The sequence below is a fragment of the Sapajus apella genome, unplaced genomic scaffold (assembly GCF_009761245.1).
Source record: "Sapajus apella isolate SASKATOON/1434 unplaced genomic scaffold, GSC_monkey_1.0 scaffold29, whole genome shotgun sequence".
NCBI lineage: Eukaryota > Metazoa > Chordata > Mammalia > Primates > Cebidae > Sapajus > Sapajus apella.
The window spans coordinates 9,492,579-9,508,159 of NW_022436969.1; the positions used below are offsets into that span (position 1 = coordinate 9,492,579).

At 41.7% G+C, this 15,581-nt stretch overlaps 1 protein-coding gene and 1 non-coding gene across 2 annotated transcripts in view; one reads left to right on the plus strand and one right to left on the minus strand.

The window, feature by feature from the left end:
- GATA6 (GATA binding protein 6) overlaps positions 1 to 15,581 on the minus strand; it is a 33,902-nt gene that overhangs the window by 14,757 nt on the left and 3,564 nt on the right. The window contains exons 3-6 of the mRNA XM_032293219.1: positions 11,099 to 11,265; positions 6,649 to 6,774; positions 5,243 to 5,330; positions 5,044 to 5,147 (exon numbers count right to left, since the gene is read on the minus strand). Of these exons, the coding sequence (XP_032149110.1) occupies positions 5,044 to 5,147; positions 5,243 to 5,330; positions 6,649 to 6,774; positions 11,099 to 11,265 (485 nt within the window). The remainder of the gene's footprint in view (positions 1 to 5,043; positions 5,148 to 5,242; positions 5,331 to 6,648; positions 6,775 to 11,098; positions 11,266 to 15,581) is intronic.
- On the plus strand, positions 8,001 to 8,107 carry LOC116561629. The gene has a single exon (XR_004273527.1). It is a non-coding gene; the product is annotated as a U6 spliceosomal RNA (small nuclear RNA).

Here is a 15,581-nt window from a genome sequence, read left to right on the forward strand (position 1 = left end):
CCCACCCCTATCACCTATATGTTTTGAGCAATTCCAGATGTGGAATTGCACTTTGTTTTACTCAAGTGGAACAAGGACCAGTAAAGCAAGGACTGGTCAGATATATTTCTCTCCACCTAACTTCAATATTTTATGTTTAATTATGACTTCAATATTACATTGGCAGTTTTAATATTAACTTAAGTAGGGTTTAATTTTTTTTTTCATTTTATTTTAAAAATAGAATTAGAGACTGGCGTCTTGCTATGTTGCCCAGGCTGATCTCAAACTCTGGGTCTCAAGTGATCCTCCAGCCTCAGCCTCCCAAAGAATTGGGATTATAGGCATGAGTCACTGCAACTGGCCTAATTTTGTAAAGTAATTATTTATAGAAACTATTTTTAGGCAGGCAAAATATGTTCAGTGACTCCTTATTCTCATTGTCTCATTCATAATTTCTTTTTTTTTCTGTAGCTGTCATTTTCAGAGATTATTAATTTCATCTCCAAATGAATCACAAAAGAAATTAAGAAAAAAAGACTTTTTAACTATAAAATTTGGGAACTGAGCTATAAAGTATCCTCTAGTTTTACAAATTTTGAGTTATAGGAAGAGAAATAGAAGGAATAGGACCATTTGTGAAGTACTTATTAAAACTTATTGCAGAAATAGAATGTTACCATGTTTCTCTCCTAAATATCAATAAGAGAAAAAACCATAAACTATAATTCAGCCAATAAATGGAATTCAAGAAAAAATAATTTAAATATTTTCATAATCCATAGAGAATAAAAGCCAAACAAAATCTTTTTTTTTTTTTCTTGCCTCAGCCTCCAGAGTAGCTGGGATTACAGGCACGCACCACCATGCCCAGCTAATTTTTTGTATTTTTAGTAGAGACGGGGTTTCACCATGTTGACCAGGATGGTCTCGATCTCTTGACCTCGTGATCCACCTGCCTCGGCCTCCCAAAGTGCTGGGATTACAGGCGTGAGCCACCGCGCCCGGCAAAATATAGATTTTTTTAGTAAATCTGCATGCATGAGAAAATTCTTAGCCAGAAAGAAAGACTGGTTTTGCCATGGAAAGTAACGATCTATCAACAATTAAATTTCACATACATTTTTAATAAACAAAAGATTTCAAGAGAAAAAATAGGCAATATTTTAAACAGGGCTGCATAGCCATGAGTCCTCTTGAACTCAGACAGAAACACACTGCCCTCCCTGTGCCTCCAGCACACACAGTCTATAACCAAGAGAAACTGAGTCATAAGGTGGCGAGGTCATCAACTTGCTGACTCTTACAGGAAGGAATGTCTCCTTTTTGCCCAGACACAAGTCTCATGAAAGCACAGATTAACAACAAGTATATAAAGCTAAGACATGAGGCTTCGGAACAACGCAAAAATTTTCATGGCATTAGGACACTTACCCTGGAAGAATGCCGTGCACTAGAAATTATGCCCACACCTTCATTCCTGCTAGGGGAGGGGAGCCCTGGAGCCCCTCTCCCAGAAGCAGACAACCACAACAGACCCCTTCCACAATACTCAGCTCCTATGGCTCCTTTCACCCTGGCCAAGAGAGCTCAGGACGCTGGTGTCAGTCATGCTAAGATCCTGGTGCCATCACTTAAATAGCCACCTGAAAGACAGGTCAGAACCTTGCTCCTGTCATGTCCCAGGACTTAAAAGAAGCCTGCTGGGAATGTCTACCCGTGACCTCCTGCAACTGATTTTTCAAGGGGTAATTAAACTGAACAGCATGCTTCATATGGGCCTCTGGAACAGTTTTTGAATTCTTGCTGTAACTCACAGTCATTGAAGAAAGGCAGTGATACTACTACTTACATCTCTAAATGGAGGGATATGTGGCCCCCAGTTCCATCTTCTGCTGGGAGTGTGCCTGAGATTGCCCTTTGCTTTGTAGCTCCATGGCCCCATCAAACTAGGGTCACCCTGCACTACTAATTTCTACCAGTCAGTCACAGTGAGCGCTGTAGATCTGTGGGGTGAACACATTGCCTTAGGAGGCTTAAATTCCAAGCCACCTCGGTATTGTGTTTGTAATACATATACTTTCTAAACACCAGATACAACCTTGCTGTGTGGATCTGATATTTTCTTCACCCACAGCATTTCACAAAATCCTATGGGCAATCAGTCACAAAGCCAGCTGCCCTCCAACATCATGCACTGTGACCAAAATGGGAAAATGACACACCTTTGTCAACATAGCCACTGTTTAAAAAATGCTTCTAACCAGCTGCTCACAGATGGTTCCTCCAGCAGACTCTTCACAGCTACTTGGCTGCCACATGGGCCATGCCATACACATGAAGGCTCACCCCTCCCAGAGAGGACATCGAAAAGTGCTAAGGGACCCACAGGCATATGTGAGCACTCCATGAAAACAACCTGGGGAAGCCACTCGAACCTACTACAGGTATTCTTAGAGGGGGACAGCTTCCAAAGGCAGCCGGCAGACAAGAGGTTTCCCCATAATGGCCACAGCAGGTAGAGGCTTTTTTGAAGACATCTACCCCGAGAGCCCAGGCACCAGCCATGTGCCCTCGCAACAAGGCCATGAGTCAGTCAGTCCCTGGGGAACTGGAGAGGTCCGCAGGCCAGCAACCCTACCCCCTGCCGAGGTAATTGCAGTCACACAGCGTTTCTGCAGCCCAGCCCACAGAGGCTAGAGAGCTTGGAGAGATGGCCCCTGTCTGCAGCTCACATCAGCCACTCCCAGCTTCTCAGCCCCCGTGGAGGCTGCAGGGCTACCACAGGGATGGAAGCTTGCAGCTGAAGACCTAGCGTGTAAACCATTACTCTCCAACTCCATCCTTAACATCCTTGTTGCTTTCCTCCTGGCCTTTAGCAGGGAACTGATCAATCCTCCGAAAGGCACTGACCAGCAAGCCACCTCCATTTTCTAGATCCCTGGTGAGAGATCCCGGAACACGCCTGGGACCAGCGATGAACTCCCAAGTCCCTTCTTCTAGCCAGACCATGGATGGCCCTTTCACTGCCTTTTCACTCCTTTCCCTGGAGGGCAACTGATAGGACTTGCTAATAGCCAATTTTGAAATTTTACATCAGAAAATCACAAGAGCAAAACTGACTCCACCCACAATGGTTCCAAGTCCCGGAAGCCCATTGTTGGGTAAATATTGGCTGCAGTGCAATTTATCATCCAAATTAGGCTTTTTGTCAGCTGGAGTGTACCACCAACAGAAGTGACTTGGAACTGGCAGCAGTCCTCATTTTAGCTAAGAGAGAGGCTGCTTCCTCCTTGCTTTAGAAAACCAAATTGTTTTGCCTGTAGCTACATAATTGCTCCTGAGGACTAGGCCAGGCATGGTGGCTCCTGCCTGTAATCCTAGCACTTTGGGAGAACAAGGCGGGTGGATCACCTGAGGTCAGGAGATCAAGACCAGCCTGGCCAACAAAGTGAAATCCCGTCTCTACTAACAATACAAAAAAAAATCGCTGGATGAGGTGGTGTATGCCCATAATCCTAGCTTCTTGGGAGGCCAAGGTGGGAGGATTGCTTGAACCCCAGAGGTTGCAGAGAGCCGAGATCCCGCCACTGCACACTCCAGCCTGGGTGACAGCAAAACTCCGTCCCAAAAAAAAAAAAAAAAAGATTTTTTAAAATAATTTTTAACATTTCCCAAGTAACATATTCTATTTGCCACTTTGGATCCTTAGTTACATCTAACCTGCCTGTAAAACACAACATGATAGCACGGAGCCCATCTTTATAAAGCCTAGAAACATTCTTTACCTTGAGTCTGTAACAAAAACAACTACCCTTGTGAAACTGAAAAGACGCTTTGTTTCATTACAGAAAAGGCTCAAAAGCATTTGGGTTGGAGGACAAATAAAACTATCAAATATAATTTTAAGCACCGTTTAAACATTTTGTTTTAAATATTTAATTTTTGTTTGTTAAAGCCATGAAAAGATGGTGGAAAGAAACCAGATCTGTGGCTCCCAAACACCTCCAGGGCAGTAGTTCCAATGTCACCTGGGGCACGTGTTCAAAAACAGATATCCAAGCCCCACACCCAGAGACTCTGACTCGGAAAATCCAGGGTGGGGCCCAGGAATCTGTAGTATTTTAAAGTACCCCCAAATAATTTCAGGGTAAAACTAGATGTAGAAAACAATTACTAAGTAAATAGGCATTTAAATGCTGGTGTTTAGTTCTAATCTGGTCTCAGTATAGTCCCAAGAGGCATAAGGACACATTTTAGAGTCCTGCTTGCCGGAGGCCTTGCTTTGGAGCTCACTGAGGTCTGAGGGAAGGCCCTGTATTTTTAAGAGCATTCCAAGTAAATTTGGGAAAGAGTAGGGTGGGAACATGCTCTTTACTGGAGGCAAACTGAATTTTGGTCACAGCTTTACAAACGCTAAGTCTGTGATCCTCATGAAGATCCAGTGAGAAGTGTCCACAGCGGCACAAACGGCTCCTAGGTTTTGTCATAGCTGAAATAAACCCCACTACAATTAAAGTGTCTTAGAAGGCAAGCTCTCCCATCAAGAACACAACTGGGCAAAGGAAATCAGTGAATACAGCAGCACATAACACTTTATGGTGATCTTTGCTTTGGGTGGATGATTTAAAAAAAAGAATAAAAGCTTGAATTGATACGATAAACAAAAGCTACTTAAATGTTATGGGCACTGTTATCTATGAAACCACTGGCCTCATAGTTCTTCTGATCTACATTAGAAATACATAAATATATACATATTATATATAGCAACTCTGATAAAAACCTGGAAATAAAACAATTTAAAGCTCTTTAAACCAAAACCGCTTGCTTTTACTTGGGTTAATTTAACCATAAAAAATGATAGAGATCTTAATTAAGAGTACTTAAGTTTGTCATTTTGTTGACATTTAAATGTAATTTCCTCTAAAAACTATTCTTAGGTATCAACTAACTAAACTGAACTGTTGGTTTAGATTATTGTACTACCAGATAAGATAAAAATTGAGATAATTTACTAGAGAGAAACCCACTAATTTAGGAGTCTATGCTGTTTTAACTTACCCCTGAGGCTGTAGGTTGTGTTGTAGGGGAAGTATTTTTGCTGCAATCATCTGAGTTAGAAGAGGTGGAAGTTGGAGTCATAGGAATGGAATTATTGCTATTACCTGCAACAGTCAAAATTAACCTTATAAATATACATCTACTCTACTGTTAAGCTTGGCAAATACTTTACAATCAAATGGCATTTTATTATATTTACCAGAGCAAGTCTTTGATTTATTTATGTTTTTAGGTTTTCGTTTCCTGGTTTGAATTCCTTCTTTTTTCATAGCAAGTGGTCTGGGCACCTAAAAAATTTTCACATAGGCCATAAGTTTAATATTATATTGAAGAAACACCAAAGACCCAACATTGGTACCGAAAGCCCTCATTTAAACAAACTTGGCAGCGGGTGCAGGGGCTCATGCCTATAATCCCAGGCCTTTCAGAGGCCACAGCGGGTGGATCACCTGAGGTCAGGAGTTTGAAACCAGCCTGGCCAACATGGTGAAACTCCTTCTCTACTAAATATACAAAAATTAGCTGGCTGCGGTGGCAGTCATTCCAGCTACTTGGAAGGCTGAGGCAGGAGAATCGCTTGAACCCAGGAGGTGGAGGTTGTAGTGAGCCAAGATCGTGCCACTGCACTTCAACCTGGGCAACAAAATCGAGACTCTGTCTTAAAAAAAGAGGAAAAGAAAGGGACTTGGCATAAGTTTCAATCCAATTTTTATACACATTCAAAAGATCCCAAGTGCACAAAGACTACACTTTCCTCATCAAATGCAGAGATTCCTTGAGAAAGAATGAGATGATTTGCCAAGGAGAATTCCTTCAACTTAATGTTTATTGTTTGAAATGAGTAACTCTTCACTGAATAAGTATTATTTCATCTTTGAAATACATCTTTCATCATGTATTTCCTTCCTCCTACAGATGCAAGGTTATTTTTCTTTTTAAGATTGAAGTGTTTATAATATTTTCTGCAATCCTTTAAAATGAACTATGAAATATTTTAAACTACACTATTTTTTTTTCTTTTCTTTTTTTTCTTTTCAAAGATGGGGTTTCACCATGTTGGTCAGGCTGGTCTTGAACGCCCAACCTCAGGTGATCCGCCCGCCTTGGCCTCCAAAGTGCTTGGATTACAGGCGTGAGCCACTGCGCCCAACCTGACTATAACTATTAAATGTATTACTCCTTTGCACAATTGTCTGATTATATTCAAAATTTTTAAGAGATATAGACTGGTGATTGTGCATTTTTTATTGATTTCCTTAACTGTGGAGTTTTAAAAATGGTTACTAACATATTACCAATTCTAAATTGCACATTTTTCACACTTCTAAAATTGGAATGTGTCTTAAAGGACAATAGTTCAATTGGTGGCATTTTTTGTTTCCTACTGGTGCATAGGATAAGAGCTCATATTATAATACCACCTTCAGTTCAATAAAATGTACCCAGTATGTACACTGAATATATTAAACATATTCAGTAATAAATTACATGCATTCAAATTTTTCACTTGCATATCTTTCATTTGCTGATTTTTTTTTTTTAACTGAAATCGCATCCAAACGAGATACTAAATGTATACGCAAGTAAGCAGAATACATGGCATACCCCATGGAGTTTCATGTAGAGTCCACAAGCATTGCACACGGGCTCCCCCTCAGCATTTCTGCGCCACAAGGTGGTAGTTGTGGTGTGACAGTTGGCACAGGACAATCCAAGCCGCCGTGATGAAGGCTAGAAGCAGTACAAGAACGTAAGTGGAAAAATCTAAGTCACGTATATACATATATATATATATATATGCTACATACATACATTAAGGTATTCTGTCCCTGTCATCAACAAGCATGTATCTGTTTTATTATAAATGAAACGGTCCTTGAGAAAAAACAATTGCAGTGTATTTAGGTTGACTTTTCCGAACCAAGAAACTTGAGTTTTGCATAGCGTGCTGGACCTTACAAGTTGGATTTGCCCCTCCAGCTAGCTTGTCTCCGTGGATTCAAGAATACCCAGAAGGGACTTCATGCATAGCTTTTACCAGAGCATAACAAGGAGAGTTTCACCCATAGTTTCTTCTCCAATTTAGAGTTTCCCAGTTACTACTGGCACCTTTTTTAGGGGAGTTAAAAGATTTCCTAAAAGTTGGACAAACGGTTTTATATTTGAAACACACCAGAAGTAACACCACAACCAGACATTAACAAGCAAGTGCCCCCACCACACCACACCCCACCCCAACCTTGGACAGCAGTTGGTTGCGCACTTTTGTCACAGGTCTGAGATTTAAGTCATGAAATGCAATCACAAGCCACTTGCCAATGTGCTAAATGGTTCTGGGCAGTCTCCACTTCTCCTAAAAACTGAGGATCATTAGGTCTACTTCTCAGACATATGTAAAAGAGTAAACCAGAAACTTTGAAAGGACCTATGTACATTAATGGAAATGGATTTCAGAAGAGGGATAAGCGTTTTGTAAAAAAAGGAAATATATTTCAACACATTCCATAATAGCCATATGACTGCCTGCTGCCTACATTTTTGTTTTATCTGTGTTACAAAGTATACAAGCAAATTTTGTGGCATTATCTTAATGCTGCCATTGTCTCAGATGCAGTGATCCCAATACATTTGCCCTGTCAGTATAATTCTCAACTTTTGTTCATACAAAGGGTTAATTGGTATTACCAGGAAAGGTAAAAGGCCACCTGTCTGCCACTGTCACTCCCATGTCCATGTTTTCTTTAGGCCCATAACATCCTTAAAGGGAATTTATTTCCTCTAGATTACTACATGTTAATTATAAAGGATGAGAGTTTAAGCTAATATAATTTCCTACCCAGAATGGCAAAATATAAAACTTGTTTTACCAAGCTTAAATTTCCTTTTAAATGCTTTGAATTACTACACAAATTGTGACATGGCTTCAGTTAAAAAAAAAAATATATATATATATATGGGTGCTTGCTTCAGCAGCACATATACTAAAATTGGAAGGATACAGAGAAGATTAGCATGACCCCTGTGAAAGAATGACACACAAATTCTTGAAGCTTTTCATATTAAAAAAAAAAAATTAGAGAAAAATTCAGGACCAAACCAAGTTGAAAATTACAAAATTTGGGAAGTTAAGAAAATCAATGGTAAAGAATGAAGAACAGAAATGTAAATTGAGTATGTCTCAAATATTCACAGATTACTGGACGGAGACTTCCAAAACCTTTGCTGGCAAATTTAAAAGATAAAATTAGAATTTGCATTTATAGTTCGCATCCTGTTGCATTACTTTAGCACCATGCTTTACAGAGAAGTTATAGACACAAAGAGAAACTGGCAAACCTTTTAGCACTACAACATTTCTAAGAAGTCAGTGCTAAGAATCAGTTTGACTTTTAGTTGAAATGAGTACGCTTGGCTCACGGGAGAGCTACTTGGGAAGTTGCTTTTCTAAAATGACGACAAAAATATTAACAAAATTTTACACATCAAGGCTTTTCTTTTTTCTTTCTTTGTGGTTAAAAGAAAATAATCTTCTAGCAAAGGACTCCTTTCCCTTCATAAATGTGAAATCAGTAAATGAGGGACAGGAAGGTTCACTTTATAAGCAAGCCATTTATGACAGTTTCCAGTGGAATTTGGAGCCAATGTGAAGCAAACTTGTTATCAGAATTTGCCATTATAACAAAGGACTTTATGACTGTCAACTGCAGATCATAAGTGAAGCCAGTCCTCATAAACATGTGAAATGCAGGTGAATGGGTTATAAAAGTTCCTTGTAACAAGTGATCTCAGTCATATTCCTCACTGGCAAGGAATTCAAGTTACACCATAAATCTCTTATTTTGCAATGTATTGCAAGTTCAAATTCACAGTGATTGGTTCTATACTGCTGGCTAAACAAACTTGAGTTCAACATTCTGTTTCTGAGAACTAAGCAAGATCCATCAAAACCATAAATAAGAAGCCCAACAAGGAGACCTAATTGATAGTGACACGCCCTTCAATTGGTATCATTTATAACCCATTTACAAAGCATATTTGCTGACCTTGGTTATAGCCAAGACACCTGCTAAGCACAAAGAAAGCTAATTGATTCAGAAATGTTAAAGACTGTTCTTTTTTCCTCCTAAGTTATTTTTACTGGTACATGCACAAAACAAATGGCAGTATTTAAATGTTACTAGATCAAATTTATAATGCAACCGGAACCTAAATAGCTACTATTCCATCAAATTTTTGCTCAATCTCTAGAAAATGTTACCTTTGAGAGTTCAATTAGCTCAACGTGGCTTTCTAGAAAAATAAGTTTCATTGTTCATGTGTTGTCTATTATATCAAAACAAGGAACTTCTGTGGGATATTTTCCAGTTACTACTTTTACTTCTTTAATATGATGCATTTAAAGAAAATGAAACCCACAGAGAGTCACACTGCAGTTAAGGGTACCCTTTAAAGAAAATTGTAAGCTGTGGGAGGTTGTAATGAGTTTAAGGCATATACACTCATTAAATTAACCTTGGCCACTTTATTTTAAATGCATTAAAACAAAACCAACCATAAAACTAATTGCTTCTCTTTAAGGTGTCAGACTTACATTGTGATGCAATTTCACTCTAATCTATTTAACACAAACAACATGTGTAGCTTTGTTCCTGCTAATTAGAGTATAACAATTAAATAAATTACTGGGATACTTAAGACGTCTGGCATCTAACTGTAACATATTTAGCTTTAAAGGGTTATTAGATTATGAGTACTTCGCTAAACAAATGTTAGCCTTACAGTGGCGTTGGTGAAAGCTTTCCTTTGTTTTCTCTAACCATTACAGCAGTAAATACCTTCGCCTGCTAAGAAGCACACATAACAATGACAATACGAGATTAATCCCCGAAATCAGGATTCCCTTCCTTTAAAACGTGGTGGCCGCGCGCAGTAGCTCTTGCCCATAATCCCAGTACTTTGGGAGGCCGAGGCGGGCGGATCACCTGAGGTCGGGAGTTCGAGACCAATCTGACCAACATGGAGAAACCCCGTCTCTACTAAAAATACAAAATTAGCCAGGGGTGGTGGCGCATGCCTGTAATCCCAGCTACACTGGAGGCTGAGACAGGAGAATCGCTTGAACCCGGGAGGCGGCGGTTGCGGTGAGCCGAAATGGTGACATTACACCCCAAGCTTGGGCAACAAGAGGGAAACTCCCTCTCAAAACAAAACAAAACAAAAAAACACTAACAAACCAAAAAATAAAATTAAAAAACAGACAACAATAAGGTAAAACGTGTGCGAATCGGTGAAAACGCTCAACTTAAGAACTTACAAACCACAGTTTTCTCAAGTTCCACGAATTTCTCTGATTTCGAAACAACAAAAGTTAGAGCAAATAAATTTTCACCAGACTCAAGTGCAATCCACGATATGGAATTTGAGGATATTCCTGAGGATAAGAGGTAGAGGGACCAAGAAGGTGGAAAGGACAAAGTCAAAGGCACCCAAAAGAATGTGGCTGTGAGGAGGCGGGAGGGTGGGTGGATTTATGACATTCTATTTGGGGGATGAATGGCATAAGTGAACATGGTTTTCAAGGATAAAATCTAAACCATACACAGTGAAAAAAGTCTTCCTTCGCCCGGCTTCAGTAGGTGTTTTTCTCCCCGGGTTACCATCACCAATTTCTTGCCTATCTTACCAGAATTATTACAGTGTTTCGGCAAAGTACACCTAGAGGTAGATTTTTTTTCTTAAAACATGGTAATATTTTGCACCTTCCTTTTTTTGTTTTTGTCATTAGGGACGTCATTCCCAGCATGTAAATATGGGGAAAGGCTATCTTGGCTTCCCAGACTCCAATTTCGGGATAACCTCCACTTGGGCGCCAGTGGGTAGGCGTTGGAACTGCCGGGACCGGATGGTACCGCTGAGTCCCCGCTCGGGTGGGACCGCGGAGGCCTCACCTGTCCCCGGGGGTGACGCCCGAGGCTGGGCAATTTAGGGCGGGGCGGGCCAGGCCAGGAGCGCCCGGAGCCGGCCGCAAGCCAGGGGCAGGGTAGGTCACACTCACCACGCGCTTCTGTGGCTTAATGAGGGGCCGGCTGAGGCCGTTCATCTTGCTGTAGAGCCCGCAGGCGTTGCACAGGTAGTGGCCGGTGCCGTCCCGCCGCCACAGCGGCGTCTGGATGGAGCCGCAGTTCACGCACTCGCGGCTCTCGGACAGGTCCTCCAGCAAGTCTGCGGCGACAGCGGGGCGAAAGGCCGGTGAGGCCGCGCCGGGCCTTCCCTCCCCGCGGGCCCCGGAGATCCCGGCCCCCAGTCCCGGTGCCCGGCTTCCCGCGCCCTTCCGGGCTGCGCCTTTTCTCCTTGGCCGCAAAGCCAGGAGCAGGGGTTTTGATTTCGTCATTATTGATCCTCTAACCCTCTGTCCAATACTTCTGCACCCCCAAGGCGCCTCAGTATTGACCCCGGAAAAGAGACAGTGCTGGAAGCAGAGGATCTCAGAGTCCGAGATGAGCGGTGGGGAGGTCGGCTTGAGTCCCCTGACTCCTACTCTCAAGCTGTCCCCGAGCTTTTAAAGACTGAAATCCATCATCATTACAGTACGTCGTTGCCAAACCTGAGCAAGCCACACAGCAACACTGACCACTGACCACCGAGCCCCGCTGTAACCCACAAATATCCGGGGACACAGCGAGGCTGATAAAATTTACTTTTATCTCAAGTAATTTTAAAAAGTGTTTTCTACATCTGCCACACATCCATATGTGCCTCTTCTCAATTAAAGATACACAAGTGAAATTAAAAGTACTATTCTTAGGCACCTACATTAGTTAGAAACTAGAGATTAGAAAATTACATCTTTTCAGGAGGAAAATGTACTAACATTAAGCACAGAGTTTAAGTTTTATTTTCATGCCACAAAAATCACATACTAAAATACCCTGATGTAGAAGTGGGCCCAACTGCTTCTATCTGCAAAATTTTTACAAGAGGGTGATACCTTACAGTTTGAAAAAAATTACCAATACCTTCCCAGTGGTCATTTCAAGTTATGCAATCCATTTAAAATCTGTTTGTTTTGCCAATTATTCTTTGGTTGGTTTTCCGAATTCACAATAATCTAAACCTGCTAATAAAAACAAATCTTAATTAAGAGTAAATGTTGTAACATTTGTTACTTCTCAAGAAGGTTAAATATGGAATAAAGTATAGGCAAGAAAAAAAGAAAGTCTCCCATTGTTTACCGTTCTTTAGATTACAGAAGGTTTAAATGTTCCAGTTTTGCATTATTGACAAAGCATTTCTGAATCACATTTTAAAGTAAATAAACACTACATGTCATTGTTTTATCTGAAGATTGTGTGCTAGCGAAACCTTTTTGTTCTTTCTCATCCCTTTACAGCTTATTGCTTGTGTCTACCATCAACTGTGTGGTAACGATATTTAAATATGACTTTAGCATAAAAACTCCTTAATTCCATCAGTACTATTTACAAAACATGTCTCCTTTCTCATTTCATATTAAGTTTTAAAGAAACTATCAGTACTGGTCAGTAATGCAAAAAACAAAGTTTTAAAGAACCTAGCATCCTACAAAGTTCAAAGTTGTCATGGGGATACTGCAACTTACAACACATCACAAAGATTTATTCTTCTTTGCCCTAAAAGCCACTATTGACTACGGTAATCAGTAAAATGGTCAGGACTTCAAGGACACTGAAGTTAAACAAGGTATTTGTCTTTGTTGTTGACTTTAAAATGTTACCTATCAGAGCCCCTCTAGATAGAGGAGTGGGGCATTCCCTGGAAAACCCAGTCCTATGCCTGAGAACAATAAGAATCCTATTAGAAGACAGTGTGAACTCCCCAGGTAGAACTCTGAAAAGCCAAAGACAAAATTTAATTAGAAGTGCACGTCGGATAAATACAAGCTAGTAAGGCTTTTTTGTTTTTTGTGTTTTTTTGAGAAGGGGTCTTGCTTTGTCGCCCACGCTGGAGTGCAATGGTGCAGATCTCAGCTTACTGCAACCTTTGCCTCCCAGGTTCAAGTGATTCTCGTGCCTCCCGAGCAGCTGCGATTACAGGTGAATGCCACCACGCCCAGCTAATTTTTGTATTTTTAGTGGAGGTGGGGTCTCACCATGTTGGTCAGGAACTCCTAACCTCAGGCCTCAGCCTCCCAAAGTGCTGGGATTACAGGCGTGAGCCACTGCACCCAGCCCAATCTAGGAAGCTGGCTTATTTTTAGTTAAATAAAAGCTCTCATTCCCTCCCTACCTCTTTCCCACACCCACCAGGCAGCTATAATCCTGTAGGTGATACACACAAAAAAAAATGCTGTCTTTATAAAAGCTATAAGATCTGATCCTGTTGGAGTGTTGCTCACCAAGTTTCCCCTTTTCAACTTGCCATTTCTCTCCTAACATGGCTGTTTGGGGTGTCGTTGGAGAGTGAGATTCAGGGGAGAAGGGCACCACCAACTGTCTTTCTCTGTGTGGTACGAGGACACAGGGAGTCAAACACAGTTCTACAGAAGTTTAAGGAGGGTGTAGGACCCAGGAAATAAAGGGAGTCCTCACACCCCTTTATTTCCTGGGTCCTACGCCCTCCTAAGCTTCTGCAGAACTGTGTTTGACTCCTCAACTCATCTACCCAGTCAGCGAGAGGTGTATAGTGTGGGTTCCCAGAAGCCTCCAAATTCTGCGGGCTGATAAAGCTCAGCACTCAGGTTTTAGCCCTGGTGTTTAAAGTGTCTGTCTCCAAAAATGGTTTGTTCAAAAAAAAAATAAATAAATCTGGTTGAAGAAACAGGAAATCTAGCTAGGAAGCCAGCCTCAGAATACCTGTGAGGACAAGCAAAGTTAGGGTCACTCACTCCCCACCCCTCACCCCAATACTAGCTTGGTCCCAGTCACTTCCTGCTTTCCTAAAAGACTCTATGCAAAAGCTGGGTGTTCCCAAATCCCTACCCTTGTTTTTAAACATACTTTAAAAAATAGCAAATCTTCTGGGTCTACAGAAAATTTCTCTAACTGTGGTGTGCCCAGAAGATGAAAAAATTAGGAAAAGCATAGCCCGAATTTAAAACAAAAAGAAACATATTGGCTTGTCCGCAAGTGCCCCATACTGCGTCTAAAAGGATTTCTCCTACAGGACCAGTTACTGTAAACGTGTAGAGACTCTCTCTCAGTCATATGAAATGCTGGGAGATTGGGGGAAAGGAACCTGGAGATCAAGCTAAGGTGTGTCAAGAAATAAGCAGAGCTGCGGGTGCTGGCTCAAGCTGCAACCACCCTTCACCCAACTCACACACCCTTGCACATTCCCTACAGAACTTTCTGACTGACAAAAGAAACTTCACACCCAACCACTGGCCCCGGAGAGATTCCCAGTCTTTCCGTCTCTCAGATCCTGGGAGCCAAGCACGGGTCCCTATGTAGCAGTAAGGATGAGAGCCCTCTACTCTCAAGTCCCAGACCAATAGTGCAAATCTCAACAGGTTCCCCAATCCCATTCCACACACCCATGGGAAAGATGGTCTCCTGGGCCAGCTTTGCAGCAGAAGCAAAAAGAGGGAATTTTGCTGGGCATGGTGGCTCAATGCCTATCATCCCAGCACTGTGGGAAGCTGAGGTGGGTCGATCACCTGAGGTCAAGAGTTCGAAATCTGCCTGACCAACATGTCAAAACCTACTAAAAATACAAAAATTAGCCAGGTGCAGTGGTGCGCACCTATAATCCCAGCTACTCAGGAGACTGAGGCAGAAGAATTGCTTGAACCCAGGAGGCGAAGGTTTTAGTGAGCCACTGCACTCCAGCCTGGGTAACAGAGAGAGACTATCTTAAAAAAAAAGTGAGGGTGGGAGAACTTTGAGACCAAGTCTTACAGAACTTGGAAGAGGAGAGAGAAAGAACTTGTTACCAAGATGTCTTGTTGTCTCCTTGCAAGGCAGCAGAAAGCTGTTCAAATCAGTTCCTTCACTTTCAAGCCTCTTGTATTTCGAGCACACAAGGTTGTGTCTCTTGTGTCTTTCGCACACAAGGCTGGGAATGTCTCACTTAACCTAAGGAATCTGCACCCCTAGAAGGACTGACTTGCTGTCCCTAAAGGTAGCAGGGAGGCTCCTACGAGAAGCACAGACCTGGGGTACACAAGACATCGGGGTAGGACTGTTTGGACTAACGTCCCTCCCTGCGCTCTGCCACCTCTGTGGCACAAGGGGCCTCCCCCACACCTCCCTTCAAACAACAACAAAAAAAAAAGTGCTGTTTCCTTAGAGGAAAGATTATCAAACAGGTGAAATATACAGTAAGAAGAGCCAGCTGAAAGCACCAAGGGCGCAGAAGGTTGCAGCTGAGAAAAGGAGCCTAAACACCCCCTTCTGCTAGAGTAAACAAAACACTTTTCAAAATGAGGTACTTCCAGGTATTTTTTGACAATAACGTTTTCACGGTTTACCCCCTAATGGCTCCCAGACACAGGAATTAGAGTATGAGTCAAATTGGAAGCTGAAAAATTGGTGGGCTAAATTTTTAAGGAATAGGTGCCC